At 36.8% G+C, this 17,749-nt stretch overlaps 1 protein-coding gene across 11 annotated transcripts in view; it reads left to right on the top strand.

The window, feature by feature from the left end:
• The window catches only part of TBL1XR1 (TBL1X/Y related 1), a 171,030-nt gene that overhangs the window by 131,104 nt on the left and 22,177 nt on the right, over positions 1-17,749 (top strand). For all 11 annotated transcript variants that reach the window (XM_057306827.1, XM_026498416.4, XM_044383996.3 and 8 more), the window contains 6 exons: positions 10,288-10,433; positions 12,447-12,669; positions 13,381-13,513; positions 14,088-14,229; positions 16,833-16,896; positions 16,987-17,084. In XM_057306827.1, the coding sequence (XP_057162810.1) occupies positions 10,288-10,433; positions 12,447-12,669; positions 13,381-13,513; positions 14,088-14,229; positions 16,833-16,896; positions 16,987-17,084 (806 nt within the window). The remainder of the gene's footprint in view (positions 1-10,287; positions 10,434-12,446; positions 12,670-13,380; positions 13,514-14,087; positions 14,230-16,832; positions 16,897-16,986; positions 17,085-17,749) is intronic.

The raw sequence follows: 17,749 nt of genomic DNA, 5'->3' as shown, positions 1-17,749 counted from the left end.
GCCATTTTAAAGCTATGTGTTACTGCATGGTTTAACTCTCTGACTCTTTCAAATATGTTGGAATCATCTCAGGCAAATATTTGTTAAATGGTTTGGCTTTCAGTGTTCAAAGACCATTTTTTTTTATAAGTTGTTATGAAATGAGATTGCACATGGTCAGTAGGAACATATAAACTCTCAGATAGCACCAATTTGATAATGTATATTCAGAATCCTCAGCTAAATGTTACTGATCCTAACTGCAGTTAGCATTTCAATAACTAAATTAACCGTATTTTTTCAGAATGTTTTCATAATCATTATCCCTATCGATTTAGTTTATCTTTGACTTGAATTCTTACTAATGTGTTTATTGGTGGGTGATTAATAAATTAAATCACTGGAGGTCATTTGTAATAAATATTAATGAGTAAATCAGTGTTCATTTTTAAACAGATCAAGAGTCGTCCTAAAACAGAAGGAAAACTTCAAGGGAAAATGTGGGATGGATTAAGCAAGAAAATGTTAAAGTAGAAGAGGGAAAACTTGGGTGGATGGGGCACCGGACCTGGGAAAGATTGACAGCACTGGCGAGTGCAGACTGTTAGCATGACATGGAACCATTTGGTAGTTGAAAATAAGCTAGAGAGTTTGCATTTTAGACATCATAACTTAAAGTTGTGACGTTGTAGTAGTAAGGTGAGGCATAGTGTACATGTAAAAGGGTAACTGTGGTTGGCACCTGTGAGGTAGGACAGAAGGCCGGGAGTAGGAATTGAGCCCTCAATTTTGATTGTGATTCTTCTAATAGGGCTTAGTCATTGTCCTTTCCTGTGCAGGGAGTGCAAACATGGCCTTAGATTTTAGATCCCCCTCCGCTGAGCTGTTGCCAGCTGCACTCCAGTTCTGAGCTTTGCTCTCCCCTGGGGGTTTCCTATTCCCAGGCACCATCACTGCTTCTCTCTGGCCTGAAACAGCTGAGAAAATGATGTCTAATGAGGGCAGAAAGGAAGAAAGTGAAGAGACTAAAAGTAACCAACTAAGGTAGAATAATTTGTTCTGAAGCTTTGAAATAAATAGATCTTGGTGTTGTTTTTTTTTTTTTCTTTTCTTTTTTAACTGGTCAGCTGGTATTGAAGGCAGATCCTAATACAGTATCCATTGAATATTTTGAGTAAGATTAAAATGATTAATGAAGTGGAAAAATAGTGACCTGATCTAGTGGCTATTACATATATAAGACAGATGCACATGCCTTGATATTGTTACTTGGTAACTTTGGCCAAAATTGAAAGAATTTTTGGGTCAAAACAAACTCCTGCTTTTTCTGCCTTTGAATGGGACCACCATTTGAGCCAGAGCTTCGAGGCCTTGGATGCTAAAGTAGAAGACGTGAAGGGCCAGTGGATGAGAACTGTATGTAATGGCTTGTAGGTGTATTGTGAAGGCTGCTGCTTAGGTTGAATCATAAGAAACTGCTGTTTCTGGAGACGAGAGACAGTTGGAAGAACTCAGCAGCAGCCCGTGCTGAGATGAAATGGGCAGAGTGAAGTTGGAGATGTTAATGAACACTCGGATTTTGTTCGCAAACAGAAGTCCACAAATTGGTGTTTTATGTTGCTACAAAAAAAAAAAAAAAATACAGCAAGTAAAAGGGGCAGTAAAATAATACTCCGGATTAATTTCTGGAAGTGTATCCATTGGTTAAATATTATCAGAAGTCTTCTTGAAGTTGCTGATGTTCTCAGAGAAAATCCTTTGAAATTCTTCGTTTTAAGGTGTTCTATGTTGCAGTAAAAATAAAGCGAGAATTAAGAAAACAACTTTGTGTGGTAGACTGCTGCTTATCGTAGTAAGTCCTTTACAATTTTTTACTGTGTTCTCAGTTGTGCTCTGTATATTTAGAAAGTTTTCTGTTTTACAGTGTACCCATAATGAAGTACGATGTTAGGCCACATCTCTGAAGATGTGAATACCAGTCCCTTTACTAAATTGGTAACTTCCTATTTACATTATGATTTATAGGGGAAAATCAGGTTCAACTAATGACATTCTGACTTATGGCAGTTTCTCTAGGAATGCAACTTTCCATAAATTTAAGAACCGCCAATACCAGAGTTCTGAAGTTTGATCCTCTGAGCACCTGCATTAGAATCACTTAGAGAACGGCGAGTGGGGGCCAGGAATCTGCAGTTTACAAATGCCCCAGGTGATTCTTAGGCATAATAAAGTTTGAAAGGCCACTGGTCCATATTAGTTGTAGGACGATTAGAATTTGACAAGAAAGTTGACAACAGGTATGTAGCGTGTTCGCAATATCTTGAAAGAAACATTATATTTAGTAGTTACCCGAGATAAAGTAGAAGGCATGAAGTGTACATATTGAGATTTGTAGTGTGAGAATATCTCCTACTAAACTTTAGGGAGGTGCCACTAAAAGTGGTGTATTTGTTTTTATAGGCAGGATTTTGTAGGAATGATGAGGCACGTTCATATCATAGAGACACTCATTTGAAGTTACTTCCAGAAATAGGAGATGGGAAAGAGTTTAGGATGTTGATGGTTCTGTCACCAGGTTTCAGATACAGCTCAGAATCTAGCCCATCTCAGCACTTGGTGACTTATTCCAAAAATTGTTTCTTGGTTTTAACCTCTAATTATACATAAAAATGGCCATTTTTGCAAGTGATTTGAATTTGGAATCCAGTAATTCCTTTTCTGGGTGTATTTTGGTGTGTTTCGGAGTACTGAATTGGAATTAGGAGTTAGGTGGGAAGAAAAGAAGTAATCATGGCAAAGAAAGTATTTGTGAAAAGACCTTCACAGGACTGGTTTTTAAAGACTACCACTAAGGAAAGTAAAATTTTTTCTTGCTTGTCTCATCATCTAAAAGCTCTCAGGCAGAAAGTCCAGAAAACACCTTATGAAAGTTTATTCTGTTTTGATAAATGTATAATTTAGAAATAATGTTTTCCAGTAAGAACTTCTAATATTTGTTCTCTGTAAACAGTGTTTCATGTTGGCTGGAGTATGGTATCTGTCTCCAGAGGAATAAAATCCCTTAAATTGTTTTAAATACTTTATACCATGTGATGACCATCCTATTATGACTATTGTCAGCACTAGAAGATACTATTAAAAGTCCATCTCCTCTCCCCAATTATATAACTTCTGATTTTTTTCTTCATCCGTAACACTTGTTGCTTGTTGAAAGGGATTACATTGTGATACTCAGCCTCAGATGTTTTATAGGCTTCTGTTTGAAATAAGTCATCCTCCCCTACTCATTAAAACTAATTAAGAGGAAAGTATATTTATTGTAAGATGTCTTTATTAAGTGTTGTAACTTTTTATTTTTCTCAATTCTGTCTCTTACAAGTTCACCCTAAGCAAATTACTTTGGTCATCACCATTTTGTACACTTAGGCTTTCATAGTCAACAAAAATTTTCTAGGAAAGAAAATTTTTTTCTCTTTTGAGATGACTTGAAAATTGAGTGTATTTGACAGTGTAGTACCGTAAGTAATGATTGACTTGATTATTCAGTATGCTCCATTTAATTAGCGTTTGCCCAAGGGCATTAATAATTTGATTGCCCTAATAACTCACATCTAGCAACCATATGCAGAATAAGCACTAAGGGGTACAGCTAAGTTGTATGGAACAGAACTTGATACAGTGTTAATTTTAAAAGATATAAGATGGTTTGGACCTTTTAAATTTCCCTCTTTTTTTTTTTTTTTTTTTAACCCCTCCTCCCCTTTTACATCACCTTTGAATCTCCTCTAGTTATTCCCAGGTTTAGTGTTATTTTTTCCTAGAGAAATTGTACTGGCAATTATTCGTGACCTTGTGCCACCTTTTTTCTTGTTGCTTTGAGTAAGATGCAATTTTATTTTGTTTTAAATTGTGTATTTGGTTTGGGGGAGAATTTTTGATTCTAGATAGAACTGTCATCTATGACATGTTTAAAAGCTCAGTAGCATTTCGGTGAATGGTGTACTTAATATTTAGGACGCTGTGAAACAGTTGCATTTTACGATTGAAGACTAACTGGAAAATGCAGAAACAGTATGTCCTTATTACTGAGCTATTTTCTAGATCGTGATTCCAAGCTATCATTTTTTAAAATCCTCGTGTTTTTAGAACTGAGGTTCATTTTGCCACACAGTCTCAGTTTGTGAAAAGGTGATGATGTATGTAAGCTTAAAGCATTTGGTGCATGAAAGATCATCTTGGCTCTCCCTCCCGCCCCCCATCTCTCTCCACTGTTCATGAACTCTTTCAAGGGGATATTCAGTCTCTCTGGATATAGGCCTTGCCCTACTCCACTTTTTATGAGACGGTGCTTCCTTGAGATGTTCTGTTTTTTGTTTATAAGAGCATACACAATTTAGAAATCTACACATGATCATAGTAGGCACAAACTAACCCGAATGTTTATGTGTAACATTAAGGTTCTGATCTGTAACACCGAAGAGCCTATTCGTTGTTGTTGGTTTGGTTTGGTTTTGTTTTCCATTTAATGATTTGGTATTAACCCCTGCAATGGCTAAGAAAATGTCAGCAGTCAAATGACAGTGTAGTTTCTCTTAACTCAGATAAAGATAACTGGGCTACATAAACTTTCCTTCCTCCATATCCTCCTGTTGGTGCCACTTATAAACAGACTTGAACAACAAACTGAATAGAGTCAGGTTAAACTGGCTCTCAGTGCCCTCTAGCCATGAAGGCCTAGAGTGAGGGGAGTTCAGGATTGGGTATGTCCACCTCCAGTCTTTCTTTTCATTTTTACGAGTAATTGGTCGGCTACAGAAATGCAGGTTAAGTGTACATACATTTTGCTTTGTAATCAAATAAAATATGCAGTAACATGGATTTGTCACATATAGTTGTACACATGACTAATTAACGATAAACAGCAAGTACTTGTCAAAAATAGTGGTAAATTTTATGCTTCCAAATCAGTTTTTCTCTTTTTATAAGCTGAATGACTATTTTTTTGCTGGTAGAGGAAAATTCCTATTTACACATTACTGCTGACATGCTTGTTAAAAGACAAATGTCGTTTAATAATTACCAAATAGAGAACTTGTTCAGTCTTACTAGTTATCTTCTTGCTTATTTTTTTAAGGAATAGCCAGCATAATAAGGGTGTAGGGAAACATAAATTGCTGACGGCACTATAGATTTGTATGATTTGGGGACAAAGCAGTTGAGCAATTATGAAAACTTCTTTAAAATGCCCATGTCCCCCTCAACATGAAAAAAATATATATGGCAAAAGCCTATACGTGTAGGTATTTGAGGTGACATTCCTAAGTAATAAACATTGAGAAAGTCTAAACTATCCATCGATGGGATAAATAATTTACTAGTTGAGTACATTCATTGGCCAAATAGTATTTTATTATCAAAATTATTTCAGAAAATATAATTCATGTACAATGTTGACAGTTATATATATATATATATATATATATATATATATATATATATATATATATTTTAAGGGTAAAATTAGGGCACGGAATTGTGTAGCTCAGTGTGTTGTATTGTGATGGAGGAGAATGGTGTGTAAAAAAGAAAAGGAAACACAAAAATATTAACAGTTGCACTTGGGTTTGGTATTGTAATTTTTTTCCTTCTCCATGTTGTCCTTTTTTTTTTTTTTTTTTTTTAATAAGTACTGGGTCTAAATCTTCAACATGCAAGATCCCCTCTAGCATTTTTTGCCCCTCCTTCTTTTCACCTTTTCTAAAATCTTTAAGCATGTAAGTATGGAACTTCTTAGAATAAATGAAAATCTGGGCCTGTAGGATACAGTTAGAAATGCATTTGGGGACAAGGGAGTTTGTGGTGATGGGAGCAGGGATATAATTTCTGGGGGGGGGGTTGGGGTTTTGTTGTTGTTGTTTTGTTTGTTTACCTGAAGCCTAAATAGGATCTTGGATTATTAGATTTTCCTTCCGGTCTGTGTTGTGATAATAGTTAAGCTTTGTGCGTTGTTGTTGTTGAGTCACCCTGCACCATAGCAATGATGTTCAAGGCCCATTTTCATGTTCCTGTAGTCTGTTTGCAAAGGAGAGTTGTCTTGCTCTGGAGGACTAATACCTCTTTGAGAAAACAGTCCCTGTCGTCTCAAGGGAACGCCCTCCCTGAAACAAGCAGTATGTAGAAAACAATTGTTTTGTGATCTTGTTTCTTATGTGGGAATCATCGTCGTCTCGTGGGCTTCTGAGTTACCACACCTCCCCCCACCACCACGTGTCTTTATTCCTGAGTTACTGGATACTAAACTTCATGGTTTTAGCCATAATTCTTTTCTGGAATCTCTTTTCCACATCCCAAATGTTAATCACCCTAGCGAATTTGTAGAGTACTTGATTACAGAGGTATTATTTATATCAGATTTGCTCTTAGTCCTGGAAAGAAGGGATGCTATTTTAAGCAATCAAGCCAGTCTTTAATATCTCACAGATTTAGGTAAATCTCTTTTGCCTTCTACTATGTAAATCAGAAGCTGTCCCTGAAAAAGTATTTTCTGCACATATATTTACAGATAAATGGAAATATATTTTGGCATGACCTGGTTCAAGTTTTAGTTTTGTTTTTTAAGGGAGATTTAAGTCATATGCTTTTTTTTTTTTTTTGGATTCATAGATTTTCTGATGTGCCAAAATACATTATTGTAGAATTGCATTCTGATTTAACACGTGTTTATTGAGCATTAGTTAAATTAGGTAACGTTCTAGTTTTCCAGAATGAAAAGATTTACTAGACATCAACTCTTTCTTCACGTAGCCCAGTCTAGCATCATATACATACACACAAGATAACCATTCAGTGTGATAAATACTACACATATAATAAACTATAGGATTAACATAGCAGAGAAAGATCCCCCTCCGGGGTAGTGAAAGAAGGGACTTCCCCTCCATTCAGATAGGAGGAAAGAACTTAGGAACACATAAGGTACAAAAGTGTGAGATAGCATAGCATATTCACGGTGCTACATAGAATTGGCAGTCACTTGAATTTAATGTGTAATGGGAAGAAGGGTGGGGGCATGGAATTGGGGAGATGAGTCTGGAGAGATAAGTAGAGTCAGATTACAAAGGTACTGTGTGTCATACTTACTTTGGCCTTTATTAGCAAGGTCAAAGGGATCGTTGAAAGTGCCCAAGTAAGAAGTGATGTGATTGGTTTTGTTTCACAGATAATGCCCTAGCTCTAGTGTGGCAAACGGACTGAGCTGGGGAAAGAGGACCTTAGGGCAGTAATTGTAGGCGATGGATGATGGGGACTAAACTCCAGGTTCTATCAGAAAAGGAAAGCTGATGACAGACACAAGAGAGGTAGAATTGATAGGATTTGGTGATTGGTGGAGCACCAGGGGCCAAGGTGAAAGTTAGGATGACTTTCAGGTGTAATGAAGTAAGGTCAAATTTTGAAGGAAAGTGAAGTTTTAGGGAGGGGAATAAGAAAAGTAGTTTTGAGTATAATTTTAAACTGCCATGTAATGCTGTTACTAGAAATTTTAAAATTACAATTGAATTCAACATTGACTGAAGCAGAGTGTTTTTAATTGTGGACCTTTTTTAGGGTAGACATTAATGTGAAGTGTCCAAATAATACTAATAACCCTTTCAGAGTTACTTTCTTACTATTTGAGGACATTGTAAGCGCATGAGCGATAACTTGAGATAGATGTAAGCACCTGGGATAGCTTCTCTCCTGGTCTGATAAAACAGATTCGGGATGTACAACATGCCAGCCCAAAATCGACATCATTCCCCCTGCAACTCTTAGGATATTCTTGGACATAAGCTTGAATTCTAATTTAAACAGGGTCTAGATGTGATGATTTTGATTATTTAAATTGTACTCATGAATTAGAGGGTACAGAAGTCCTGGACTTTGCTAAAATTTGTAAGGTTTATGAAAATCAAAACACTTGAAAAGTGTTGCTAATGTCTTAATGTTTCATGCACTACTGACACCACTTTCTGACACCCTGAGTTAAAATAGAATAATGATGTAATCCTTTGTTTTCTATTAGTAAACAGGAGCTCACTCTTTCTTAACTTTATCCTTGACCATATTTTAACTTAATTGTTCAGTACAGAATGTAGTGGTTACCTCCATGGTCTCTGAATGAATTTAAATCCTTATCCTCTTAAAGATGATATGGTATGTATACACAATGGAATATTACTCAGCCATAAAAAAGGGAAATCTTGCCATTTGCAATACCATGGATGGAGCGAAATAAGTCAGTGAAAGACAAATACCATATGATTTCACTCATATGTGAAATTTAAGAAACAAAACATAGGAGGGGGAAAGAGACAAACCAAGAAAGAGATTCTTACCTATAGAGAACAAACTGAGGGTTACTGGAGGGGAGGTGGGTGTGTGGGGATGGGTTAAATAGGTGATGGGGAATAAGGGAGGGCGCTTGTATGAGCACCAGGTGTTGTATGGTGTGGAGTCACTAAATTGTACACCTGAAACTAATATTACACTGTATGTTACCTAACTGGAATTTAAGTAAGAACTTAAAAAATAAATCTTTATCCTGTTAGTGGCTGTCTTCCCATCTGCTAGCTCAGATTATAAAATAATAAAACTATATATGTGTGCATGGTGGAGGTCCTCCATGCAATAAATGGTATTGTCCGTCTTGAAGTCTTCGTAAATCTCTAAGCCACTTGTGCTTAGCTTTTTTCCCCCGTTTATGATTTATTGCAGAATTTATTTAGGGAAGGGCATATAATTGAAAACAGGACTCTGCAGCCTCACTGCTTGTGGATTTCACTGCCTTATCTTTTACTGTCTCTCCCCATCCTTCTTAGCCCTTATTCTTAGCCTTCTACCCTAGCAGTTTGGAATCTACTCATATTCAAGTAGTTATGGGTTTCCTGATAGGGACAATGCAGAATGATGCTCTTTTTCATTGATATGTTTTTTAGTTTCAATGCTGTTTTTCTTAACCATCTCTATGAGCTCAGATTAAGCTGAAGACCATAAATGTGTTTAATAATGATCATGCCTGTAGGCAAAATCATGAGTTAAAATCAAAGTCTTAGAAGTAACGTCTTTTTACTTCTCACTATGAGTTGCAGGAGTGGAATGGCCAGGTGTTTCCAAGAGGGAAGGAAGGAGCCATGAGGAAAACCAGCTTAGGTGTACTTTGTCTACTGACCAATTAAAATCTTTCCTAGCCACATGCTTTGTGTGAGTCCCGAGTATTTTATTCTGGACTGTTCGTAAGTGCCACAAGACGCCTAGAAGAGAAGCACAGAATGCAACAAGACACAGAGTCAACACTAAAAAACTAGAATAGGCTAGCTAACAGTTATTACGTGAGTTAAATCCATTTAAGATACAAGTAAGCCCATATTCATTTAGTTTACTTAGTATGAAGGTTTTTTAACATCTGAATTATATGTATAATGTGATTAAATTATTTAAAATACAGTAACGGGAGTTGCTATTTAATGATGAGCTCTGATGGCTGTTTTAGTGAAGAGAATAACCGCACGTGCATCTATCATTTTACTAGAATTTTACCTTTGAGTTTGGACTTTCATTAAAGTGAGACCGACATAAAGAGATTTTTATTATGTGTTTTGGATTTAAGTATTTCAAATTAAAATTAAAGAATTGCTGATATAAACTGGGTATTGCTAACTTTTATTTCCTAAAGCTTTCATTTGATGTGTTATTACTAAGTGGCAAAGAATTAGTAATTCTTTTTTTTGCGTTTAACTCATACATACAGCGAAATTTAAGCATAAAAATTATTTTCATGTTTTATAAATTAACTTTAGTTTGCTTTTTATTTCCTAAGTTAAAAATAACTACAAAATACTGGATTTATACTGTGTTTGATCATTTTTATGTAGAAATTTAAATATACTACAAAAATACTAAATGTCACCTCAATTTATCTTGGCCTAAATTATCTTTAGTGAAGCAATCAATTCACATGATTTCCAAAGACTTTTTTTCTCCCCAGCTTTAAAGTTTGATGCTATTCTTCGAGGAAAATTATGTGCCATGGCTAAATTGTATATGTACTAGAGATTTCATATCATATTTTATGTAATTAAAGTGAAAAGGAAAATATGTAAATGTTAGTATGTTTGGATTTTTGGTATTTCTTTTGTTTAAAAGCATATTTAAACTTAGCTAACAATCTGGGATTTCAGATGGATGGATTGTGATTTTGAAAGATTGCAGAGGTCTTTCACATGTTGCCACTAGGAGAATAAATTCTTATACCTTTTCTTTTGCTTTTAGGATTTTCTCATTCAGCGTTTACCTTTGGTATAGAAAGCCATATCAGTCAGTCTAACATAAATGGTGCCCTTGTCCCACCTGCTGCATTGATTTCTATCATCCAGAAAGGTCTACAGTATGTAGAGGCAGAAGTTAGTATTAATGAGGTAAGGAAAATTTATTTCAAATACTAACGCTTACTCTTAAATTTGTCCTTAAATCTGCTGTCTTGTTTGTTCATTCATTATGTGACTTCACCTTCACCACCAGGGTGGTGTTCCTTATGTCACAGGCAGGTTGAACAGGCAAGGCCTGTTGGCTCCCCACTGTAAGAACCATTAGTTCTAGTTTATTTCCCTTTCTGTGGTTTTATAAGTAAATAATAAGAAATAATTTTCTTGAAAACAACAACATTGTGCTGTGGAATGCTGAGACCATAATTGACGGTCTGAAAAATTACAGAACCTCGGGTTATTTGGTTGTACCTGATTTCGGAAGGCAGTTTATAATTAAAGCCAACTCTTGATACTTTTGCCTACCTAATAGGGTCCATATATAGGTAGTTTAATTCAGGCGTCGGCCAGCTCTGACCCATGACCCAAATCCTGCCTGCTTGCCTGTTTTTATATTGGAACACAGCCACACTCATTCACTTGCATATTGTTTTGGCTACTTTGGTGCTACGGTGGCAGAATGGAATAGTTGTGACAGAGACCTTATGCTTTGCAAAGCCTAAGATATTTACTGTTTGTCCTTTCACAGAAAAAGTTTGCAAACCTTGGTCTAGCTGAAAATTTTCGTATATGGTCAGGATTTATAACACATGGAGCTCTTTGTCTTATTTTCATTTCAGACATTAACGTGGCTCTCCTTTCCTTTCACAAGTATTTTTAAAACAAGCATGTGTGGTTTCTGTACCAATATTTATTACTATAATTATATAGAATACTAATTCTGACTTCATTATTTTTGAGTTTCCTCTTCTCTAAAACTGAAAAATCCACTAATGTTAATTTAAATATGTCCTCGTTAACTTTAGTACTTTCTGTCCCAGGGTATCCATTATTGCAGAGGGTGAAAACCAGTTTCCACCAGTGGCCAGAATTAAAGTCTCATGGCATCTGAAAAATAAATGTTTTATAGATTTACTATAGTACTCTATAATGTGTCTGTATCTAATACAGTACTCTACAATGTATCTGTTGCTATTGATATTTTAAGTTACTTAAATTAGATTAAGTTCTCCTATTCCTCAAATACTCCATTACAGTTGACAACTCAGAAAGATGTGCCATGTTTTTGTGACTCAGAGCACCCCATCACCCCACTGTAGGTTGTCCACCAGCTTATGTGAGTTGGGCCTTACACGTGCATATTCCTAGCTCATTTGCCCAGTTTCCATTTCAGACTTGTTCTGTCTCCTTGTGCCCGCTGGAGAACTTTTTATTAATGGTGAGCTTCCTAATATCAATGACAGGAGCTTTGGAAAATTACAGCAACTCCATAAAGTTAAAGAGCACCAGTCTCAGAGTTATGATGGTACTTCTCAAATGTTAGTGTGCATGACTACCCTAGAGAGCTTGTTAAAACACAGGCTCCTGCGCCCTTCAGAGATTTCGATTCTGTAGGTTTCACTCTCCGTTTATAATAAGCTACCAGCTGTGATGGCGGTGCTGTTGGTCCTCAGGTCACACTAGGAAAGCATCAGTTAGGAGATCTCCTTGCCATTGACCGAGGGTGGGACTTCTGCAAGTCTTTAACCTGATTGTGCTTCCGTCTTATCATTAGTAAAATGAGATGATTGTATGGCAGAATATCTGAAGTCTGTTTCTTGTTTTAATATTTGAATCAAATCACAAGAAACTTTTGAGTTCAACAAAGCTATTCTAAAAGTTTTTAGTTGTAAAGAAGTATTTATTCTAATGTGGTACCAAGTCTCCTACAATTGTATGAACTCTTTCATATATTGGTCATTGCTTTTCCCTGACAGAATTTTGGAATCGAATTAACTTTGTATTGTATGGGCCTGCATGTTATTATTCCTTTCAGTATTTTGGCTTATTCTGTGCAATATTTCACAGTATGAACTAGGTGAGGAGGAAAATTTAAACAGCTCTTTGCAGTTGCTTCAGATTAGTGTTCTCTTTCATGTTTCTTGTCTCAAATTTTTCCACATCCAGGATGGTACCTTGTTTGATGGTCGGCCAATAGAGTCTCTGTCCCTGATAGACGCCGTAATGCCTGATGTAGTACAGACAAGACAGCAAGCTTACAGGGATAAGCTCGCACAGCAGCAGGCGGCAGCTGCCGCCACCTCCACAGCTGCCACCAACCAACAGGGGTCTGCAAAAAATGGAGAAAACACAGCGAATGGGGAGGAGAACGGAGCACATACTATAGCAAGTGAGCTGAAATAAGAATTTCTAAAAATTCCCTTGCAGAAAAAGTATTTTGCTTTATGTGGATGTCTCATCTTCCAAACTGAAGTAACATCATCTGTTTCATTTATGCCAACTTGTTTCCCTGACTTGTATCACAATTCAGATTTCTTATTCCTAAAGCTCCAGAATGCTAGATTTACTTTCATGGATTTTATTTTCTTCTTTAAATATTTAGAAACTATTTTCTGCTGTTAGATAAATTTTGTTGTTTGCATTTGATTTCTAAAGAAAATTTGTAATACTAGTCATTAACACAGTAAAGCTCTGACATGGAGATAGAAAGGCGACTCTCATGTTATGTGAATGATATCAGCAACCCCTACTGGCAGAAACTCAGAACAGTGTTGACATGGATTATATTTAATTCAGATCATTCTATCATTTTAGCCTTGTTTGGCTCTAACCTTTTTGCAGTCTTTCTCACCGCCTCCCCACCACCCCAAACACATACTCATATACTATCTTTTAAAAATAGTGGGATCATACTTAACTAAAGATGGGAATTTATTTCTTGTGTATAATTATTTTCACCATTACCTGACATAGTTTTTAAAAAAAAACTTACACTGTATATTACAAGGGAGGTATTTGCTGATTAAGAATTATTCCTTCCCCCCTCAGGATGTTATAATATTACCTAACTGGCATTTTCCACTTGTTTCTCATGACACAGATAATCATACTGATATGATGGAAGTGGATGGGGATGTTGAAATCCCTCCTAATAAAGCAGTTGTGTTACGGGGCCATGAATCTGAAGTTTTCATCTGTGCCTGGAACCCTGTTAGTGATCTCTTGGCATCGGGGTATGTTTCTCAAAGTGAAACTAAAATGTATTTTTAAAAGTAGCATACTGAACTATTACACATTTTATAAAACCATTACTTATATTTTTAGGTTTTTGTTGCTTTATGGTCCCCTTGCCTCTGTAAATCTTTATTTCTTCATAACATAATCTTAGAAATTATTTTTTTGAGACTTATTTATTTTAGGGAGAGAAAGTGAGCAAGCACAAGCAGGAGGGGGAGGGGCAGAGGGAGAGAGGGGAGAATCTCAGGCAGACTCCATGCTGAGCCTGGAGCCTCATGCTGAGCCTGGAGCCTCATGCAGGGCTTGAACTCATGACCCGTGAGATGACCTGAGCTGAAACCAAGAGTCAGTTGCTTAACCGACTGCGCCACCCAGGGGCAGTTTTAATTAAACTTACTTCTTCAGAAGTGCCTAGGGCCCCCAAAATGGAGACTAAGGAAAATATTGGAAATGGAGATCCCCGAGAGTCTAGTTGTTTACCTTATTAATAATAGTATATAAATATGTTGCTTTGATTCTGGGATACTTGAGAATATCATGCGGATTTAAAATATGTTGCATACTTTATAGGTCTGGAGACTCAACAGCAAGAATATGGAATCTTAGTGAAAATAGCACTAGTGGCTCCACACAGTTAGTACTTAGACATTGTATACGAGAAGGAGGGCAAGATGTCCCAAGCAACAAGGATGTGACATCCCTAGATTGGAATGTGAGTATCACTGTATTATCCATGGTGAATATAGTTCTAATCTGTGTAACCTCAGACTAATAGCAGGGTTTGTCCATTTGTTGAGATACTTTTGAATTTCCGTAATAAGAACAACAAACTAGGTCTCCCCATTATCAAATGTGGTGTTAAAAACAAAGACTGGCCCTCCAGCAGGCGGACCTCGGTTCACCTTGCAGCCCTCCAGTTCCTCTTGCAGCAGAACCTTTGTCATACTGGTGCTCGCCCACTCTCTGCTTCGTCTTCCTCAAATGTAAAGTACGAGAGTGATCATGGTACCTACGGAAATGAGGTCATAGGTGAAAATCAGCCACCGGATGTACTAAGTCCTTAACTACTAAGCTCTTTGCTAGGGGGTGGGAGAAATCTCCATAATAAAAGCTTGTTCTTGTTTTTCTCATTTTGTATGGACTGATGAGAATTTCACTGCTAACTGCCTTTTAGGCACCATTAGTCAAGGTTACTTCCAAGCTCTATTCTAGCTGTAGGAATCTTAAAGTTCTCTGATTCTGTGTGTCATTCCACATCTTCCAGAGATAACTTCATTGCTCTGACTTACCAGAACATTTGAGCTCCTCATTCATAAAGCCTCACCCTTTCGGTTTCAAGTATGTGATAAGCAGCTTAGTTTGTTTCCATTCCCATGATTAATTTGTGGAAAATTAGCATTTTTAAAGTTCCTGTATCTTTTCCTTCATTCTGTGTTGCCTTTCTCCTTCCTTGTGACTTTGCATCCATTTTTTACCTGCCCTTTCAAGTCTAAGAAGCATCTTTAGACAGTTCCATCGTTCTCGAGCATTTCATGGGGTTTATCGTTCTTTTCTCAGCAAATGAACGCTTTCCTCCTCTGGCCTCTGTTCAACAACTTTTGTGCAGCTTTCCGAAGGATCTTCCAAATCTCATTCCAGTGAATGAGATCTGTTTTTCAAAATGGTATTTCTAGCTTAATTTCTCTGTGTCTATGAAATTCTTCCAAAACAAATAGCTAGGTTTTGTTTGTTTTTGTTTTTGTTTGTTTTTTTAGTGTTCCCTTACAAAATTTCCAGCAACGTATTTACTCTTTCCCTCCAGTGAGAGTAAAAATTACAAAGATGAGAAAGAGGTTTAGCATGCCACGGTATTGTTTGGTTGTAGGGTCAGGACTAAGAATTATCTTCTCAATATATGGGACTTTATTATATCTTAAGTCAAAGGCCTTATCACTTTGATATGCTGTTTGGCTCAGAAACCATATGTTAACTTAATGAAATTTACAGGTTACACTGAAAAGGACGGGTAACAAATGTTTGTTTGCTGAGCTTGGTGATTCTCAACTGCAGGTTACAGTTTCTAGAAGTGTGGGCTTTTCAGACATATATTATTCACTGTGGACTTGAATCTTCCGCTAAAAGGGGAAACATTATCCTTGATTAATGGTTCTTTTCCATGACTAAAGCAAGAGTCTGTGAGATATCTGATCTTTCAAGTATTCTTTTCCTACTGTGGTGGTCCATGAACTAAGACATTTGGGGTTCAGTAGTTTAAAGGAAACTTCCCATTGTGCGGAGTCTGGAAATTAGCTTTTGCTGTTGGTTTCAACGTGGCTCTTTCTTCCTCAGATAGAACCAAATTCTGTCAGTACTGAGTCTACAACCCCTAGTACCAGCATCTGTTTTTCACTTACCTGCATAGTTAAGTGGCTTGAGAGGTCTGGAAAGGGCAATCTTGTTTTCAGTTCCCTTTCCAAAAAAACATCACAAAAGCACTGAGGAAGGCAGGATTTTGTTCTCTGTCTTCAGTAGTGTTTACTGATCCCAGCAGTAGTCTGTTGAATGCACTCTGTAACTCGCACTTCCATAGATCTGTCCTCCTGTTGTACGATTCATCAAGGCCAGGCACAGAAAGGGAATATAAGATTAGAGAAATTGGTATGGATTTCTCCTCACGGTAAAGTAGTTCCAGGCAATTGTACTCACTTCATTAACTATAAAGTCAGACTACACTCCTTTCTGGCTTTTTTTTTTTTTAATTGGTAAGGATTTCATATTGAGAAAGAATTAACAAAGGAAAGAAACATTCAATGATATTTAAGTATCTGATCACCTGAAACAGCAATATTATTTGGTTCACACACAATACAAGCTTCATTTAGACAGTAAAAGATTTAGAGGGAGGACCATATAAAGTCTTCTAATCATAACAAAATGTTTTAGCCAGTTTTGCTTTTTATTCTATTAAATCATTATTAGATTATGATTTTGGGGTCCTTCCTAGTCTGCACCCCTGCTCCCATCTTGAGTCATGTGCATCTGGAAGAATGCTGTAGACATTAGCATGAGTAAGGGTGGTGTTGGTCCTGGTCCAGCCAGAGTAGTTCCTGCCATTCTTGAGATTTGGATATAAGGCTTCCACACAGACTAGATGCTGATTAAATACTAACTTCATAGCAGTGAAGGGTGTTTTGTAGGTCTTTGGTAGCGTTCCCAAATTTTGAAGCAGAGAATGTCAAGATCTGCTCTTCCTAGGGCTTAAACGTGAAATAGTCAAATAACAATAAAGTGCTCTTTCTGGATTATATAATTGAAGGAAGTGTGTTTCTCTGACAGAGTGAAGGTACACTTCTAGCAACTGGTTCATACGATGGATTTGCCAGAATATGGACTAAAGATGGTAAATGAAGCATTTTTCTTTTTATATGTTGTTATTGATCTAAATTATAAAGCTTGAAGTAATTTTAATGTTTTTCTTTTTGAATGTTAGGTAACCTTGCTAGCACCTTGGGGCAGCATAAAGGCCCTATATTTGCATTAAAGTGGAATAAGAAAGGAAATTTCATCCTAAGTGCTGGAGTAGACAAGGTAAAAGAACGTTAAACTAAGTTTTATAAAGGTTAGTGTGTTACAGAATATAACTGAAAATAATGTTTTCTCCTGCTGTTCATATCAACAATAAAACATTCGTATATGGGAAATTCAGGTACAAATTCATGTTGATAATGGAAATGCTCTTAGAGTTTTCTGTCAGCTCCTTCCTCAATTTACTCATCAGAATGCCAATTATCTTTGTGACCACTCATCTTTACTGGAATAGTGGGTGTCATACCTCCCATACTCTGCTTTCTTTCCTTAGTTTCTAGTTTATCTCAGCCGTGAAAATAGGTCCGGAGTGATTCCATGAGAAATCTTAGAGCCAATCTATTTGCCGAGCTCCTGGTGCTAATTGAAAATGTAAAAAAATGCAGGGTCTTTGCGGCTTTTTCCACTAAACTAGGCCGGGCAATATGGGTAGGTTAAAAATACAGCCTCCTTGCTCTTTTGTCTTCTTAGATCATCCCCTCTACCACACCTCCCAAAATGAATATAGGTCTAAGATGATTTTAATCCAGGAAAGCATATGCTCATATGTTTGTTAACTGAGCGAGTTGTCAGAAATGAAAGTACAGAGGAAAAAAAGGAAGAAAAATAAAAGAGGCCAGGAGCAGGAGGGAAAAGTCCTATTAATAACCAGTGCCACTGTGTGATAC

The sequence above is a fragment of the Ursus arctos genome, unplaced genomic scaffold, assembly GCF_023065955.2.
Source record: "Ursus arctos isolate Adak ecotype North America unplaced genomic scaffold, UrsArc2.0 scaffold_4, whole genome shotgun sequence".
Classification (NCBI taxonomy): domain Eukaryota; kingdom Metazoa; phylum Chordata; class Mammalia; order Carnivora; family Ursidae; genus Ursus; species Ursus arctos.
This window is presented reverse-complemented; position numbering and strand designations above follow the sequence as displayed.